The sequence below is a fragment of the Trypanosoma rangeli genome (assembly GCF_003719475.1).
Source record: "Trypanosoma rangeli strain AM80 chromosome Unknown Tra_15.4_contig_00179, whole genome shotgun sequence".
NCBI classification, from domain to species: domain Eukaryota; phylum Euglenozoa; class Kinetoplastea; order Trypanosomatida; family Trypanosomatidae; genus Trypanosoma; species Trypanosoma rangeli.
The window spans coordinates 1-15,240 of NW_021705924.1; the positions used below are offsets into that span (position 1 = coordinate 1).

Genomic DNA, 15,240 nt, shown 5'->3' on the forward strand with positions numbered 1-15,240 from the left:
TTTTTTTGCTTGTTTGTTTGTTTCTGTTGACAATTGTGCGTCCCGAAAATTGACCAGATGGTTGGGATCGCGTTGGTGACGAGGTAACGTGCTGCGTATAGGAAGGTGACGAGGTAACGTGCTGCGTATAGGAAGGTGCTGGGTAAGTGGATTTAATCACCCTGAGTTTGCGTGATCTCTCTTTACTTCCGTTGTCTTTTTTTTTTCTTTGTGTTCGTGGGGGGGGGGGGGGGGATACGCATTTCAACACCGACGCCCACTCACACACACCCACAATTGGGAGGGAACAAACTATGTTCTAACATACATGCGAGGGAAGCACAAACAAAACTACGACAGCCAGAACAGATAAGGATACTCCAGTCCAATGTTGCCGCCTTTTAATATTGCAGACGAGGTGTGTGCGCATTGCTGGGATGAGTCCGTAATGGTGGTCCCACGCCCCCAGGCGGCAGTGCACAAAGAGGAGTGCGCCTACTGTTGTCGGACGTGTCAACATGAAAAGGGCACGTTAGTTTGCATGTCTTGCCATACAGGACTCTGCGCTGAGCATGTGCAGAAGCACACCTCAATTTTTAATACACACGTCATGTATGTTTGGATCAGAGAACTTCCCAGCAAAGAGGAGGATGCAGATAAGGTAAAAGATGTAAATAAACTCGGGGTTGTAGCCCCAAAAGAGTATGAGAGTGCCCTATGTTGTGCTGCATGCGCCAAGTCATTTGTTTCTCCACCAGAACTAGCGGTGGATTGTTACCAGCGCATCTTACATGCAACTTCGATGGGTGCACAGGTGGCAATCGAGGCTGACGGTGGTAATTTTGTGCGCCCGCAGTGTCCTCATCTTGTATGCCTGGAGCAGCTGCCAAACCCTTTTCAAGCTGCCCCAGCTTCTTCGGATAAATGTGTTTTTGACGGGTGTGACTGCCAACTCAACAACTGGATGTGCATGACATGTGGAGCGATCGGATGCCCACGTGAACAGGCAGGGGGCAGCGGACACGCCGTGCAGCACTACATGCACACGATGCACCCCGCCGTTGTTAAACTTGGCACAGTGACGCCGTCAGGGGCTGATTTTTATTGTTATTTGTGCGATGACGAGGTGTCTGATGTGCACTTTGTCGATCATATGAAACATTTTGGTATCGATGTTCAAACTGCAAAGAAAACTGCCAAAACGCTTGGGGAGATGCAATACGACTACTCATCTCAGTTTGATTTTAACCGTATCACAGAGGAAGGGGATTCTCTTGTTCCCGTCTTTGGTCCTGGGAGGACTGGGATGCATAACTTTGGCAACAGTTGTTATATGGCCTCAGTTTTGCAGTGCATCTTCTCCTTGAAACCGTTTAGAGAGGCGTTTTATCACAACCGTGAAACTTGGCATCAGAACGCATGTCGAGAGAGTCCCTACAACTGTCACTGCTGCCAGACCGAGCGGGTTGCTAGTGGCCTCCTCTCGGGCGAATTTTCTGTAGAGGGTCAGGAACGCACTAATGGCATCACAGTGAGGGAGTTTAAGCGCGTGTTTGCGCAGAGGCATCCTGAGTTCTCCACTGCGGGGCAACAGGACGCACAGGAGTACTTTTTGTATTTGGTAGAACAAATGCGGCGTTACGTTAGACCGTCATACAGCGCGGGTGTGAATATTTTACATCCAGTGGACATATTTAGAATGACAATGGAGCACCGTGTGCAATGTAGTTTGTGCCGCAAGGTGCGCTACACGCATGAGTTCGATTGTTGCCTCTCCCTGCCAATTCCGTTGGAGCGTAGTGTGTCGAAACCTAATGGAAATCGCAATCTCACCGATGAGGAAATTGAAACCAGCCGTCCTCATCTTACTTTAGAAGCGTGCCTGGAGTCACTGATGCAAACAATTGACATTGAATGTCGCTGCAGTGCTTGTGGGGTTCCGGTCACGTACTCCAAAACCACACGACTGGGGACGTTCCCAGATGTTATCCCCATCTTCCTCCGCCGTGCGCAGTTTGACATGGAAACTATGACTGTTAAGAAGCTTGACGTGTTTGTGGAAGCTCCTCTGGAGCTGAACCTGGAGTTCCTCCGCGGTGCGGGCCTGCAGGCTGACGAAGTGGCTATGCCTGAGATGGAGGAGGATCTTCCACACAAACGGACTTCAGTGCCAATTAAGGCGATGGATGAAGAGGCGCTTGCCATGCTGTTGAGCATGGGTATAGACGAGGGTGTGGCCAGATACGCGCTTTTGCAGACGGGCATGAACGCGGAAAGGGCGGTTGACTATGTCTTCAGCCACGAAAATATTGCGGAACAAGCGGGGTCTGCTGCCGTCTCTGCGACTGTCTCGGAGAGTTGCCCGGCTTCTATTGGGGATGGGCCTGCACAGTACCGGTTGCATGCCATGATAAGCCATATGGGGGCAAGCGCCAAAACAGGACATTACGTCTGCCATCTTTGTGACGCAGAGACCGGGAAATGGCTGCTCTTCAATGATGAGAAGGTTGTAGAATCTCGCAACCCACCGTTCTCTATGGCTTTTCTTTACTTCTATAAGAGGGTGGACAAAGCATAGCGGTCGTGGCAGGAGCGAAGGAGATGGTACAACCCTTATTCTAATCCTTGCTGCGGCCTTCTTGTTATTTTTGCTTGTGCGCCTCCACACTATCGGGATGGGTGGGGAAAGGTAATGAAAGATAAAAATTGAGAAGTGAAGAAGTACAATAGCGACGAGCACACCAAAATAAAGGAATAAATAAATAAACCCCGAAGGAGTCAATGAGGACGGAAAGCCGAAGCGAGGTAGAAGTAAGAAGACGACCACGCTAGATTTTATGGATTTAATTATATATATATCATTGTCTGTCGAATGTGTTTTGTTTTTCCACGTTCGCATTGCTCATCAGCACCTCATTGTAGGAGATGGGACATCACATGTTTCCCCCTATGCATGCTTTCATTTACTGCTCGTTGTGCGTTCGGTGTGAAAGATTTTGCTCAGTGGGGCGGAAAAGAAACGATGGGGTGGACACAAATAGGTCTCCTTGTGGATTCACCACATTTATCCCTTTCTCTTCTGAACCTCTGTTGCTTCGCGTGCTCGTTCTGCTTGCGTGCATGCGTCACTCTATCCTTTTTTCCACCACGTCTGTGTCTACTGGCGGGCTTGCTCTTTTCTGCCGCTTTGTTTCCAATTTTCTCCTGGCGATACCCAAGTCGAGTGGCGCCAACAGCAAAGTGAGGTAAATCATACGTAGTTCGAGTGACGACCGCCAATGAACCACAGTAGGGCTTACGTGTATTTCACGGAGGGGGGTCCGCAGTATCTGCTGCCGCTTGCTCCTAGTATGTCAGCGGGATCGCATCTAATTACAGCCTCGCAAGCTGTTCCATTTTTTATCTTGGCAATGCAGGATGCCGCCGCGCTACAACACCAAAATTCCGCCTTTCTTCCAACAAAGGGGGGCGCCGGGGCACCTATCATATCCGCTCACACAAACTACGTGTTGCCCTGGACCCAGGCGCAGCAGCCGTTTGGAACACCATTTCTCTGTCTTGGGCTACATGACAGTGCTGCTTCGCCTGCCCCTATCCTCGCCGATACGATTTTACGCCACACCCAAGCAACCCACCACTCTTTTACAATGAAGGAGGGGGCAAACCCCACATGCTCAGAAACAAGGAAGTTTGCGGTAGCAAGAAATGGGGATATGGAAGATGGTGTAAACAGCTTTGAAGAAATATTAAGTGTTCGGAACTTTACCTCTCCAGTTGGATCCGTTCTGGTGCGCGGGCGGAGGATGAGTATGAAGGTTCCGCCTCTTGCCAGACGTCGCCCACCGCCCTGCCGAAGTCTGCCAGGAGCGTCCTCCTTTCTAATGAAGTAGAATGCATATCTAAACACATAGTATAGGTATCCGGATGCAGTCAGTTTCCAAACTGCCGTAACGGGGGGGGGGAGGGGGAGGAGGGGGGGGGGGATTGTTTGCTTTTTTTTTAGTTTAAAAAAAACATGCATACAAACCTATAAACATATTTGTGTTTCTACATACATATATGTATGCGCGTATGATTATTACTATTATTATTGTTGATATTATTGATATTTTTATTATTATTGCTTTTTGATGAGATATCTAAGCCTTATTGGACAGAGTTGTTGAAGTGCCATATTGCATGATCTCACTGCAGAAGTCGCTGCGACTAATTAGTACAGCCTCGTTGTTTCTTGTATATATATATACATATGTACACATATATATATATACATTACTTTAACAAATGTCCCTTTACTTTATGCACTATTGTTATTATTATTGTTATTATTATTATTATTATTGTTATTATTATTATTATTATTATTATTATTATTATTATTAGTCGTTGTTCTCGTGTAGAGAATACATGCGTAGCCTCATGCTCTTTTGTTATCATTACCATTATCTTTTCTATTTTTATCATTATTTTCTTTTCGCATGTTTGGGGAGCAATTCTTGTGTGTCTCAGCACGGTTTCCTCTATTATAGAGGGCGCAGGCTCTTGATAAAGTTGTCATTCATTGGCAATTTATTTTCAATTTTGGACAGGTTTTCCCCCTTTTTTTTTCCTTTCCTGTGTCTATGATACGCTGCAGTAGCATAGCTCCTGCTGTGTGACAGGGGCACGTACATCAATTAAAACAAAAACAAAAACATATATTAAATTAAAAGTGGGAGGGGAAAAAAGCGAATGAGAGAAAAGGAGGGACGATAAGAGTGCGTGGATGCAAACAAAAAGTGGTGCGCCGTATTGCCGACACTTAGGTAACCCTGGTGATGGGTGTACCAGGTGTCTTGACACGACGCAATTTGAGCACGGTAATGAAAAACAAACAAACAAGAAAAAAAAGGTGGTAAAGAAGAATAAAGAATGAGGAACACTCCGCGGTATGGAAGAACGTACATGTGTGGGAGACGGAACTTGGCAAAGTAGTCAATACGTGACCAAATTGAGGTTCAGTGTTTTTACTGGGCCACTGCATCTTGAATATGTAGAGAATAATTCATTTGGTTTCTGTCTCCGCGTTTCTATTTCCTTTTTACTTGTTTTGGCACGGTTTTCATGTTTCTATTTGTATTTGGGATGTCTCATCGCTGTTTTTTTTTTTTTCTGTGTGTCATCTGGAGGGGCAAGTGGGCGAGGTTGGTGTGGGCTCTCCCTCACAGGTGTGTTCTACTGTTTAACGTTGCACTTGCGTATGGTGGCCCAATGCAGTTGAAAAAGAAAGGAAATTGACAGGGCACCCCTGCACGCGCAAAGTGTTATTATTATTACTATTATTATTCCTTTGACCGTGTTCTCAGAGCCTCCGCCCCGCCTTCAGGTTGGGGAAGTTTCTTCATCCTGTCTGCCAGTGGTCGGTGCGAACATGGGCTGGTCTCGGGCCGTAACCTCCCTTTCCGGGGATGGAATCGCTCGGGCCTCGGGTGCATGAGAAGGAGAATGGCAGATACAGACAAACGGACATACATGCAGAAACCATTAACCCTATGCGGGGATGGCAATGTGAAGACAAAAATAATAAAAGAAAGCTTTAATTACCTTTATTTGGTTGTTGTTGTTTTGTTGGTTTTGCTCTCCACGTGGTGTCTTCCTCGCAGACGTACACGCATGCTTACTCAGAGAATCTGTTACTTGGTTTGTTATGCTCTTTTTGGTGTGGCGAAGGAAGGCTGAGAAAAAGAACAATGAAACCCTCAATAAGGTGTGGAAGCTTAATACATGTAATTTATCTCTCTATGCGTATTGCTGCGTATCTGCTGTTTTCTGTTTCAGTTTTATTATTATTCATCTTAATTACTTTAAATTTAGTTCACTTTTTAATTTTTTCTCTGTCTGTCTGTCTGTCTGAAGGATTTGAAAAAGTGTTATATCAAACGTAAGCACCTCATTAGATATTTGCCCACGACGTGATGTTGTTTTTGGCCCTCTTCGCCATATTTATGTGGCTTCTGTACACACGGCGTTGCCCAGTCATAGTTGCACGAGTGTGGTTCTCTTTGTGCCTTACGCTGCTCGTCGTGATGAACTTTGTTCTCTGTGTTTCTCTCCGTGTTGCCGCCAGCAAAAAAATTATCAAAACGCGTAGCAGTGAGAAATTATCATGCATCTTTACTGGACTCCTGCTCGGCAAGGTTCTGTGGTGGTTGTCCCCGCACATTCGCGTGCGGTTTCTTGAGGGGTCATTAGACTGGCGTGCCATCGAGTGCAGGGGTGCGGTGGGCGCGGGTCACACATCCTTCTTTGATACCCTTCTTTTTCTCTGGCTTTGTCCGCTTGGTTTTCTCGCTAACTGCAAGGCATTTGCGAAGAAGGCTTTGTGGAAGCTGCCACTGATGGGGGAAATCATTCGTGCATGTGGGCACTTCCCAGTGTACTTTAACTCACAGGACGCAAGTTCCTTTTCGGTGGACAAGGAAAAGCAGGCACTGATCATGGAGAAGGTGGAGGAGTTTATGGATGGAGGCGGTGTAATCTGCTTCTTCCCCGAGGGTGTTCTCAATTCCACACCAAGCACGCTCAAGGATTTCCGCATAGGCACCTTCAATATGCTCATCAAGCACCACATGCCGATTCACTATATGGTCTACTCTGGCTCTCACGAGGTGTGGAACCCGGTGATGAAGGGACTTCCAGGCTTTCCTGCCGACGTGCATTTCTTCATTGGGAAGTATGAATACGCCAAGGATGCGAGCGGCGCAGAAGTGGCAAAAGGCTTGAGAGAAGTAATGCAAAAACACTTAGACAGGATGCTGGCGAAGAGGAAGAGTGAGCAATATGTGGCACCAATTCGCAGATATCTTGTAGGGCAATAAACATTTAGGAGAAGCGGAGATTGTTGAGGGGAACCACCAAGATTCGGCTTTGTCGTTTGAGTTTGTCGATATTTAAAGTACGTGTATTCGTGGGCATGTGATGCAGTTGTCAAGGGTGCGTGCATACATGTTTCCGGAGCGTGCAGAGGAATTTAGAGGGGAATAAGATTTTTTAAAACTTATTTTAAGCTTTTATAGTTACTTGTTATGTCTTCTTTTATCTTTGGGCGAGGATGCGCTGATTCTTCGAATCGCTCTGACTAAGCGGGGCGCGGCCGTTTTCTCCTTGCTGTTGTTGTTGTTGTTGTTACCACTTTTTTTTTGTATTGAAGTGCTACATGGACACCTCTGTTGCTGTTTCTGTAGTTCTTCTCTTTGTGGTTGAATTGTGCCCACCAAGGAGGAGGATTTGTGTGGGGCTGTACACTGCCACCAGAGGCCACAAGGTGCTATGGACGCAAGGGCTCTGACGCAAATTGTAGAAAATGCCGATGCAGCCACGCTCCAGACGTACATACAGGATGGGTGCTCCCCTTTTTCGCAGCCCTTGGGAGCACAGGCACGATTTGCTTACTTTCACCTACTTCGCGAGGATGGCGCGAGGGCGGCCTCTGGAGTATCGGCCGCGGTTGGTGGTGAAAGGAGGAGTGCGTCGCTCTTCGAGGAGTACCATGGCCCTGCCACAACGTATGTCATGCGGCCCCAGGGAAAGGAGAAGGCTTTGAAAAGCCCCACTTTGCCTCCCCGGCCTTTATCACTTGTTGATCGAGCACCCTGTCGTCGACCTAACCTTTCTGCACTTGCGTGGGTTATTCAGAGTAATGGATGGACAGAAAACGTTCTTCGTCACTCCTCAGCTCGGCATTCGCTGAACGCTTTGCATGATGCATGGCACCATCAGTGGAAGCCCTCTTCAAGAGTATCTCTTCATTCCTGTGGAGGGCTAACAACGGCGCCGCGTAGTGTGGTGTCGTCTGCAAGGTCTGGTGCTAGCGAGATAGAGGATCCTGGCTGGCAACATCGCCACCAAATTCAAGAGTGTGAATCCAAGAGGTTTCGTGAGGCGTTACAGCGTTTGGAGATGGAGGAGAGGCGGGAGAGATCGAAGATGGAAACTACGTTTGAGGAATTTCTTGTGGATCGACGCCGTTGGCGGCATTCGCACTTGGACTGCTACGTGAAAGAGAAAAGTGCGTTACTTACCGCCGAGTCCATTGTGCGCTCCACGATAACCAGGGAGGAAAATTGTCATTATAGGGAGATCTTGACGAGGTGTTTGGGTGATCTTACTGGGTGTCGTTGGGATGGCGTGCGTGTGCAATGGCTACGGAAGCAGATGGCGAACTCAATGATGATGCATGAATGGGTTGAGCTCAGCAGCCCGTTGCCGCGCTGGCAGAGGTCAGGTCAAGATATCGCGTTGGGCACTGGTGACTGCACTTGGAAAGTCGGTGAGCTGCAAGGTGGGTCTCCTTCCGTATGGCTTGTCAATGCTGGACATTGCCTCTCTACACCGCTTTGTGAGTCTCCATTACCGCATGACGCTGACCCTTTGGCGAAAACAGGTGAAACACCTCCTCAGGCCGTCTGCTCCACCGCCATACTTCCTTCACAGCCGCGTGTGTTGCCACATGTTGTGCCACATGAAGAATGTACCATGAGTTGAGAATTCTCTGCTTGATGGTTGGCGGCACTTGTTTTTTCCTTTTTAAAATGTTGCTTTCCGGAGTGTATTGATGACGTCTTCTGGGGAGTGTGTCAGGTTGGTGCTTTCATGTATTTTGTTGGTGTGTGTATTTTGCCTTTTGCTTCCGTGTATTTTCATGTGCATTTGTATGTCCTGCTGTGTATTTGATTGAGTTTGACTGATGACGAACATATTAGCTCTGTTTCCCTGTTGTGCAGTGTTTTGTCTCCAACCCCCGGGTCTCTGCGATCTTATGTGTGTGTGTTGATTTCGTTTTACGTCTCGTTGGTAGAGGGTTCCGCGGGGATGTTCTTCGAGGACCACCTGGACGAGTCCCTTAGCAGGGACAACAGCCCTGACGCCGTCGCTGACCGACGATCAACTGGCAATGCGGACAGCAGTGAAGCCCCCCGACTCCCCTCCTCAGCTGCCCTCAGTGGCCTTCTCAAGTCCATCATTCAGGCGACGGAGAATGAGCGCTGTGCACCGGATATTCTGCCCTACCCCGAGGCAGTTGTGGACGGCGTGGCCGCTCAGATAGCAGCACAGAACGAGCAGATTAGACGTTTGAGTGCGGAAGAAAGGCGGCAAACAGCCGAGAGAGACCCTGGTACATCGCTGCTTCCTTTTCAGCCTTCTGATATTATGGCACTTGAGGTGCAACGCGCTCAGTTCTTTCTTTCAGAACTTCTGCGCTGTCGTCTGCGGAAAATTGAGTCGTTGGCCTTGTCTATATATTACGAGGGCCAGGCGAATAGCGATGCACCGACACAGCTGCGGGAAAGGTTGTCGCACAACGAAGTAATTGTTGCCGACCGACTCGCTGAACTGATGTCCAAGTATGTTCTTCAGGCTGGTTTGCAGTCCGCTCCAGCAGAGCTGCAGTACCTTGTCCCGAACCCCCCGTACGCGGAGGGGGTTGAGCTGCTGCCCGTGCCGGACTTGGATCAGTACGTCTTTTGTGTCGTCTTGGACGACCTCGGCGTGGTGCGCTTGGGCGAAGATGCGGAGCAAACAGTCCATGCTGGCGAGATCTTTCTAGTTCCCTATCGTGCTTTCCGTCCGTACATTTTGGATGGGCGGGTGAGCTTGGTCTAACTTGCGGCAACCGACTGAAAGTAATGGAAGCACAGTTCTGTGAACTCCTTTTTCTGACTTGCTGCTCATTATTTCTCTGTGTGTGCACGCGGGGAGGGGAGGATATGCCTCTGCGTGTCACTGCTGGGCCGCGTTGTCGGGGGGGGTGAAGAAAATGAGTGGAAGAGGCACACCTGTGTCGCGTCAGCTCTGAGGTTTAATACTTAGTGTCAGCATCAATTTCTTTTCCCGCATGCGCGTTTTTCTTCTCCCCATTGTGTGTGTCATGTTTTTCCTCTTTTTATTTCTCACGATATATATATATATATATATATCGATGTTTTTGACGTCGCTTCATTGTTTGCTTCCATTTTGACCTTCTTACTTTCACGTTGTTTGTTTGTGTGCGTGTGTGTGTTCTTTTTTGTTTTGTTTTTTGCAACAAACGGGGAGGGATCGCTTCTTGGGGGGCACACATGTCAAGCAAGGAGGAGGTTGTGGCGCTTATGGCTCATGGCGATGCCGAAGCAAAAATATCGCTGCTGAAGAAGGCTGTTGTCAGCGTGACAAAACAAAAGCAGATGCTTGAGCAGCACAACAAACAACTTCAGGACCAGATGGCCGCTATTGGCGCGGAGCTGGCGCGCGTGCAGGAGGAGAACATGACGCTCCGCAGAGATCTCAACGCGGCGGAGGGAGAGTTGGGGGTGGGACGAAAGCGTGGGCATTTTGCAGCCTCAGTGAGGACAACACTGAAGGGTCTCTCTTCTTTTGTGACGGGCACTGATGGAGAAGACGGCGGCGCGGCAGCAAAGCGAACAAGGGGTGCTGAGCTGTCGCCGGAGGACAAAGAGAAATTGGTGGCGGAAAATGAAACTATTCATATGCAGCTGTTTGACTTGCGCAAGATGTATGAGAATGAGCGGCAACAGTGGAAGACGGAACGTGAGCGACTGTCCTCTGAATGTACCGCAATGCAGCAGGAAGTGACTGAGCTGCGAAAGCTTTTAGATTCTACAGCTCACGCCTGCGACCGGCTAAATATGGAGTGCACCAGGCAAGCGGCGTTGGCACAGTTTTGTCATCACTTTTTTGTTTCGTCATGGAACACTGCCGAACATCCGCAGCGGATCCATGTCGTTATGGCGCCTTCTTTGGCGACGAAGCGCGGGGGTGTTCCGCCACGTGAAGTCCGCGAGGAATTGGCGTTAGGCACGTTAACGGGTGTCACTGCTTTCATTCGCACGTTGATGAGCGCCGTTTCTGTCCTTGTGGCGTCGCTTCGTGATTCATTTAGTACACAAATGAGGGGCATCACATTGGTCGACATGCGATGCTACCGCGATCGACTTAGCGTACTGCTTGAGGCGCATGGCGTGCAAAGGGCAGGTGTGATTTTTCATGTCACAGAGCTGGAGGAGGCTCTCACCGCAACGGCGGCACCGGACGAAAAACTAACACAAATACAACGTGTCCAGGGTCTCCTTATCTCAAGCCTTAACAACTGGCTAGGAATGGTGTGTGAGCACGTCCGACTTATTATCGATGCCTGTATGAAAGTGGAAAGCCACAATCTTACTGAACACAAAAAAGACAAGCAAGCGTTTATTGAATCCGCCACGCTGGGGGCCGTCAGCACAATTGCTGCTATTCGCGGTTCTCTTGAGGCACTGCAGGATGTCTGCGACACCTCGTGCACGTTGTTTAAGCAACAGGCATGTGACTCGACGGAGTGGCTCCTAGCGCTAGAACGGTTTTGGTGGGAAGGCTGCGGGGCCTCCTCGTCGCTGCGATGGGCGGTGGAATCACTCCGAGAACAGCTGCAAGAAATATCAAAATATGCCCCAAGTAACGACCACGTGCGAGCGGCTCTCCAATTTATGTGTAAATCGCTGGAGACTTTTGCATCGCGTGCCTGGAGCACCAAGCGAGAGGTGACGTGTCTGCCAACAAGTGAGGTGCCACGAGCGCCTTCATTGGTGGATCATCCTGCAAATCCCACCATTACTTGTGGTTTTGCTTCCGCAGACAATGAAGAACTTGTGGCAGCGTTGGCTGCGGCGGATCGTGCTGCAGTGTGCTATCATACTCAAATGAACTACACCTTGTTGGAGTTGGCGGAGAAGCAGGAAGCATTGGCAAATGCCCAAGAAGATGTGCGGCGGCTGATGTCTGTTAACCAACAGCTGGCAGAAGACGCCAATCGCGCGCGTGAGGTGTTTGAGACACAAATTCGTCTCTTGTCAGACCAACTTGTAGAGTGCAGTAACGGTGGTGGCGGCAACACCAACTGGTGACACAGCCTTTTTTTTGTTTTTGCTTTTGTTTCTTGCGCTTGCCCACACACATATACACTCTCTTTCGCTTCTTCTTCTCTTCATATTGCCGTTGTTGGTGCCGCTGGCCCCCTCTCTGCGTCCCTGAGAGAAACCTCTGTGCGTGGTGGCGAGGACGGCGTTTGCAAGGACATAACTTTGCTGGTCATTTCACCTGCGTGCTGGCCCTTCTGTTGTTTGCGGGTTTTGGCGTTTGCGTCCCCATCATTTTTCTTCTTCTCTGTTGGTGCCAATTTTATTTTTTTGTGACTGCCCGGCAAAGTTTTTTTTGTCTTTCTTTTTTTCTGGTCGGCCTTGGTGGTGGTGTTGGTCTCTGCCATTCTTTGGAATTGCCTTGCCGTGGAAGCACAAGAAGAAGGAAGTTTACAGCTCAGACAGGTTTTATTTCGGTTGCTTATTTTGTGTGGCATCTTATCCACAGGGAGGTAAGAGTTGGAAGGATGTCATCTGCCACACCCTCCGTGAGGCTGCACAACCCATTCGTGCCGAGCGCGTACGATCTGCGTGTAAGCGTGGATCTTTCAAACTGGCGGTATGAGGGGAAAGAGACGGTGGTGCTGCGGCGATCGCCAGACGTTGCGGAGTCGCGGGAGATGCAGTTGCACTGCGGTACATCGATGAATGTTCAGTCCGTGACGGGTGCCACCATCAAGGGACGCGATGAAAAGGCAGAGACCCTGCGGCTGCGGCTGGAGGGAGAACTTACGGATGCTCATACATTGACCTTTGCGTTTTCCCACGAAATTCGGGAAGAGATGCGTGGTTTGTACCGAGCGGTCTTCAAAACCAGCGACGGTGTCGAGCACAGAATGGCGGCGACACATTTTGAACCGACTGCCGCGCGGCTTTTTTATATCTGCCAGGATGAGCCGTCAGCGCGCGCGGATTTCACTCTGCACGTTTCCTTGCCATCGAGCATGGCAGGGTTTACAGTGTTGTCTAACGGCCCCCTCAAATTTAAAGAAACTCAAGGTAACATTGTGACACATCATTTTGAAACCATTCATGCCGTCCCTCCGTACCTTACCTCCTGCTTCGTAGGGGAGCTTGAGTCTGCCGGGGCCACCGCCTGCGGCATACCTGTGAATGTTTATACCACAGTTGGCAAGGTGCAAAAAGCTCGTTTTGCTTTAAAGACGGCTGTTTTTGCGTTGGAGTACTTTGAAAAGTTCTTTAAATGCAAATATCCGCTGCCCAAGTTGGACGTTGTGGCGGTGCCTGACTTTCCCATTGGTGGGATGGAGAATTGGGGCTGCATTGCGTGTGTGGAGTCTATCCTACTGGACGAGCATGCCTCCAGTGTCACCACTTTGAAGTCAGTGGCTTCGCTGATCTGCCACGAAGTCTCTCACAATTGGTTTGGCAACCTTGTGACTATTAATTGGTGGGAAGGGCTCTGGCTTAAGGAGGGGTTTGCCTCATGGTGCGGGTACGACGCGGCCCACCACCTGCAACCGTCGTGGAAGTGTGACGAGGATGCTGCTATGGATGTGACTAGTGCCCTCGTAAGCGACATGTACGAGCACAGTCATCCAGTTGAGGTGCCTATTCATGACCCAGCTGAGATCACGCAGATATTTGACGCCATCAGCTACGACAAAGGTATGGGGTTAGTCTTCATGTTGCAGGCGTTTCTGGGCGAACAAAAGTGGGCGGCCTCTGTGGCCCATTACATCCAGAAGCATCAATACAGCGACACAAGGACAATTCAGCTCTGGCAAGCGTTAGAAGAAGCCTCTGGCCTCCAGCTCACCGAGGCCATGCAATCCTTTACAACGCAGATGGGATATCCCATTATTCACGTCACCCGTCCTACACCCAACATGGTGGTTCTGCGGCAAGAGCCTTGTCAGTTCGTGACTGCGGTGGAGCGAAAGAAAACACTATGGTGTGTGCCCGTAGTTCTTCAGGGTGAGGGCGGGGTCACGCATCGCGTCACCCTGCGCGGGAATCAACCACAACAAGTTGAACTCCCAGCAGAATTTGCCTCCTCCGCGTGGATCAATGCCAACCCCTCTGGAAAGGGTTTTTTCCGTTGCCGGTACGATGATAATATTTGGTCAGCGTTATTGGGTGCTTACAGCTCCCTTACTGCTCCAGATCGCCGTACTTTAATAGCTGATACACTGGCGTCCATTTACATGGGGAATGAAGACTTTGATCGTCTGGCCATCTTCCCCTCACTCCTGGCTGAACAGGAATTGGGGACGAGTGTCTGGGAGGTATACTACAATAGCATGGAGGCTTTACTCCCCATTTTGGATGATGATGGTGTGAGGAATGACCTGCAGCATAATCTTATGTTCAATATTTGTGAAAGGGCCAAAAAGCTATTGAATACAGAGCCAAATACCGTGGAAGAACGCTTGGGACGTGCCTTCTACATTAATGCAGCCATCTCTACAGCGTTGAAATGTATGTCTTTGGAAGATGCACTGCAATGTCCGAGTGTGAACTGGGCACTTAAGCAAGCGGAAAGTTATATGCAAGGTGGCGTGCATTCGCTAGATACACTTGCCATGTCCCTTTCAGCCTACGTGCGACTTGGCCCAAATGATGCGGCAGCGCGAACCGAGGCCTTATGGAGGCGTTACACCACGGTCCATGACAGCGATGAGGTATGTCGTTGTATTATACGCGCTCTTTGTTGGGCCACAGACCCTGAATGTGTTGAGAGCACGGCAAAGAAGTGTATTTACAATGAGGGCATTCGTGCACAGTACGGCGGTGTGGTCTTTGCAGCAATAGCTACTAACCCCTCAATGCCAAACGGTTATGCCTGGTCACTGTTCAAGAAGCATTTCCAAGGGGTGGACAAGCAGTGGGGAAGTGGAACCTTCCGTATACAAACCATTGTGAAGAATGTTGCCTCCTCTCTTACGGGAGAGACCCAGGCAAAGGAGTTTGATGCGTTTTTTCAAAACCATCCGATGCCTCACGCACGGTTGGCCATTCATTGTGCTATGGAGGACATTCGACTGCGTACGTGGCTGAGGTCGAAGTGGGGTGTTGGGTCAAAACTCAGTCGCATTTTCTTCCCATGCTAAGGCGTGTGCCCGTCTTTAGTTTTCTGGCGTTCGCTGGGAAGAAACGAGGGGAAAAGAATGATTTAATGGCTCGTGGGTGCAAAACGAAAGCAAGGCCAGACACACAAAAACACAAGCAAAGGAGAAGGGGAAGGGGAAGGGGAAGGGGAAGAAGAAGATGATGATTTGTCCAGGGGTTTAGTGTGGGGTTAAAGAGAGACCGTTTTTTTTTTTTGTATGTGTGTGTGTGTGTGCGTGTGTCTATGGGTATTTGGTCT

The 15,240-nt window shown here is 49.3% G+C and overlaps 7 protein-coding genes and 1 pseudogene across 7 annotated transcripts, besides 14 other annotated features; all 8 read left to right on the forward strand.

Moving 5' to 3' along the window:
• Positions 1-23: a microsatellite.
• A 344-nt stretch (positions 24-367) lies between these two features.
• On the forward strand, positions 368-2,557 carry TraAM80_05480 (putative cysteine peptidase, Clan CA, family C19; the record flags this gene model as incomplete). Its single annotated transcript, XM_029382359.1, has 1 exon — positions 368-2,557. The coding sequence occupies one exon, from the start codon at positions 368-370 to the stop codon at positions 2,555-2,557; it is 2,190 nt and encodes a 729-aa protein (XP_029237773.1).
• Positions 2,558-2,723: 166 nt separating this feature from the next.
• Positions 2,724-2,746: a microsatellite.
• Positions 2,747-3,257: 511 nt separating this feature from the next.
• TraAM80_05481 (uncharacterized protein) lies at positions 3,258-3,869 on the forward strand (the record flags this gene model as incomplete). Its single annotated transcript, XM_029382360.1, has 1 exon — positions 3,258-3,869. One exon carries the CDS (start codon positions 3,258-3,260, stop codon positions 3,867-3,869), a length of 612 nt encoding a protein of 203 aa, XP_029237774.1.
• A 62-nt stretch (positions 3,870-3,931) lies between these two features.
• Positions 3,932-3,962: a microsatellite.
• Positions 3,963-4,049: 87 nt separating this feature from the next.
• Positions 4,050-4,101: a microsatellite.
• A 112-nt stretch (positions 4,102-4,213) lies between these two features.
• Positions 4,214-4,252: a microsatellite.
• Positions 4,253-4,284: 32 nt separating this feature from the next.
• Positions 4,285-4,361: a microsatellite.
• Positions 4,362-4,409: 48 nt separating this feature from the next.
• Positions 4,410-4,446: a microsatellite.
• An 836-nt stretch (positions 4,447-5,282) lies between these two features.
• Positions 5,283-5,305: a microsatellite.
• A 266-nt stretch (positions 5,306-5,571) lies between these two features.
• Positions 5,572-5,595: a microsatellite.
• A 338-nt stretch (positions 5,596-5,933) lies between these two features.
• TraAM80_05482 (acyltransferase) lies at positions 5,934-6,836 on the forward strand (the record flags this gene model as incomplete). The annotated part of the gene is made up of 1 exon (XM_029382361.1): positions 5,934-6,836. The coding sequence occupies one exon, from the start codon at positions 5,934-5,936 to the stop codon at positions 6,834-6,836; it is 903 nt and encodes a 300-aa protein (XP_029237775.1).
• Positions 6,837-7,122: 286 nt separating this feature from the next.
• Positions 7,123-7,145: a microsatellite.
• Positions 7,146-7,287: 142 nt separating this feature from the next.
• Positions 7,288-8,502, forward strand: TraAM80_05483 (uncharacterized protein; the record flags this gene model as incomplete). Its single annotated transcript, XM_029382362.1, has 1 exon — positions 7,288-8,502. One exon carries the CDS (start codon positions 7,288-7,290, stop codon positions 8,500-8,502), a length of 1,215 nt encoding a protein of 404 aa, XP_029237776.1.
• Positions 8,503-8,829: 327 nt separating this feature from the next.
• TraAM80_05484 (GINS complex subunit 4) lies at positions 8,830-9,621 on the forward strand (the record flags this gene model as incomplete). Its single annotated transcript, XM_029382363.1, has 1 exon — positions 8,830-9,621. One exon carries the CDS (start codon positions 8,830-8,832, stop codon positions 9,619-9,621), a length of 792 nt encoding a protein of 263 aa, XP_029237777.1.
• A 292-nt stretch (positions 9,622-9,913) lies between these two features.
• Positions 9,914-9,935: a microsatellite.
• A 56-nt stretch (positions 9,936-9,991) lies between these two features.
• Positions 9,992-10,039: a microsatellite.
• A 37-nt stretch (positions 10,040-10,076) lies between these two features.
• TraAM80_05485 (uncharacterized protein) lies at positions 10,077-11,897 on the forward strand (the record flags this gene model as incomplete). The annotated part of the gene is made up of 1 exon (XM_029382364.1): positions 10,077-11,897. One exon carries the CDS (start codon positions 10,077-10,079, stop codon positions 11,895-11,897), a length of 1,821 nt encoding a protein of 606 aa, XP_029237778.1.
• A 43-nt stretch (positions 11,898-11,940) lies between these two features.
• On the forward strand, positions 11,941-12,322 carry TraAM80_05486 (hypothetical protein; annotated as a pseudogene).
• A 54-nt stretch (positions 12,323-12,376) lies between these two features.
• On the forward strand, positions 12,377-14,983 carry TraAM80_05487 (metallo-peptidase, Clan MA(E), Family M1; the record flags this gene model as incomplete). The annotated part of the gene is made up of 1 exon (XM_029382365.1): positions 12,377-14,983. The coding sequence occupies one exon, from the start codon at positions 12,377-12,379 to the stop codon at positions 14,981-14,983; it is 2,607 nt and encodes an 868-aa protein (XP_029237779.1).
• A 118-nt stretch (positions 14,984-15,101) lies between these two features.
• Positions 15,102-15,134: a microsatellite.
• A 62-nt stretch (positions 15,135-15,196) lies between these two features.
• Positions 15,197-15,231: a microsatellite.
• Positions 15,232-15,240: the final 9 nt, after the last annotated feature.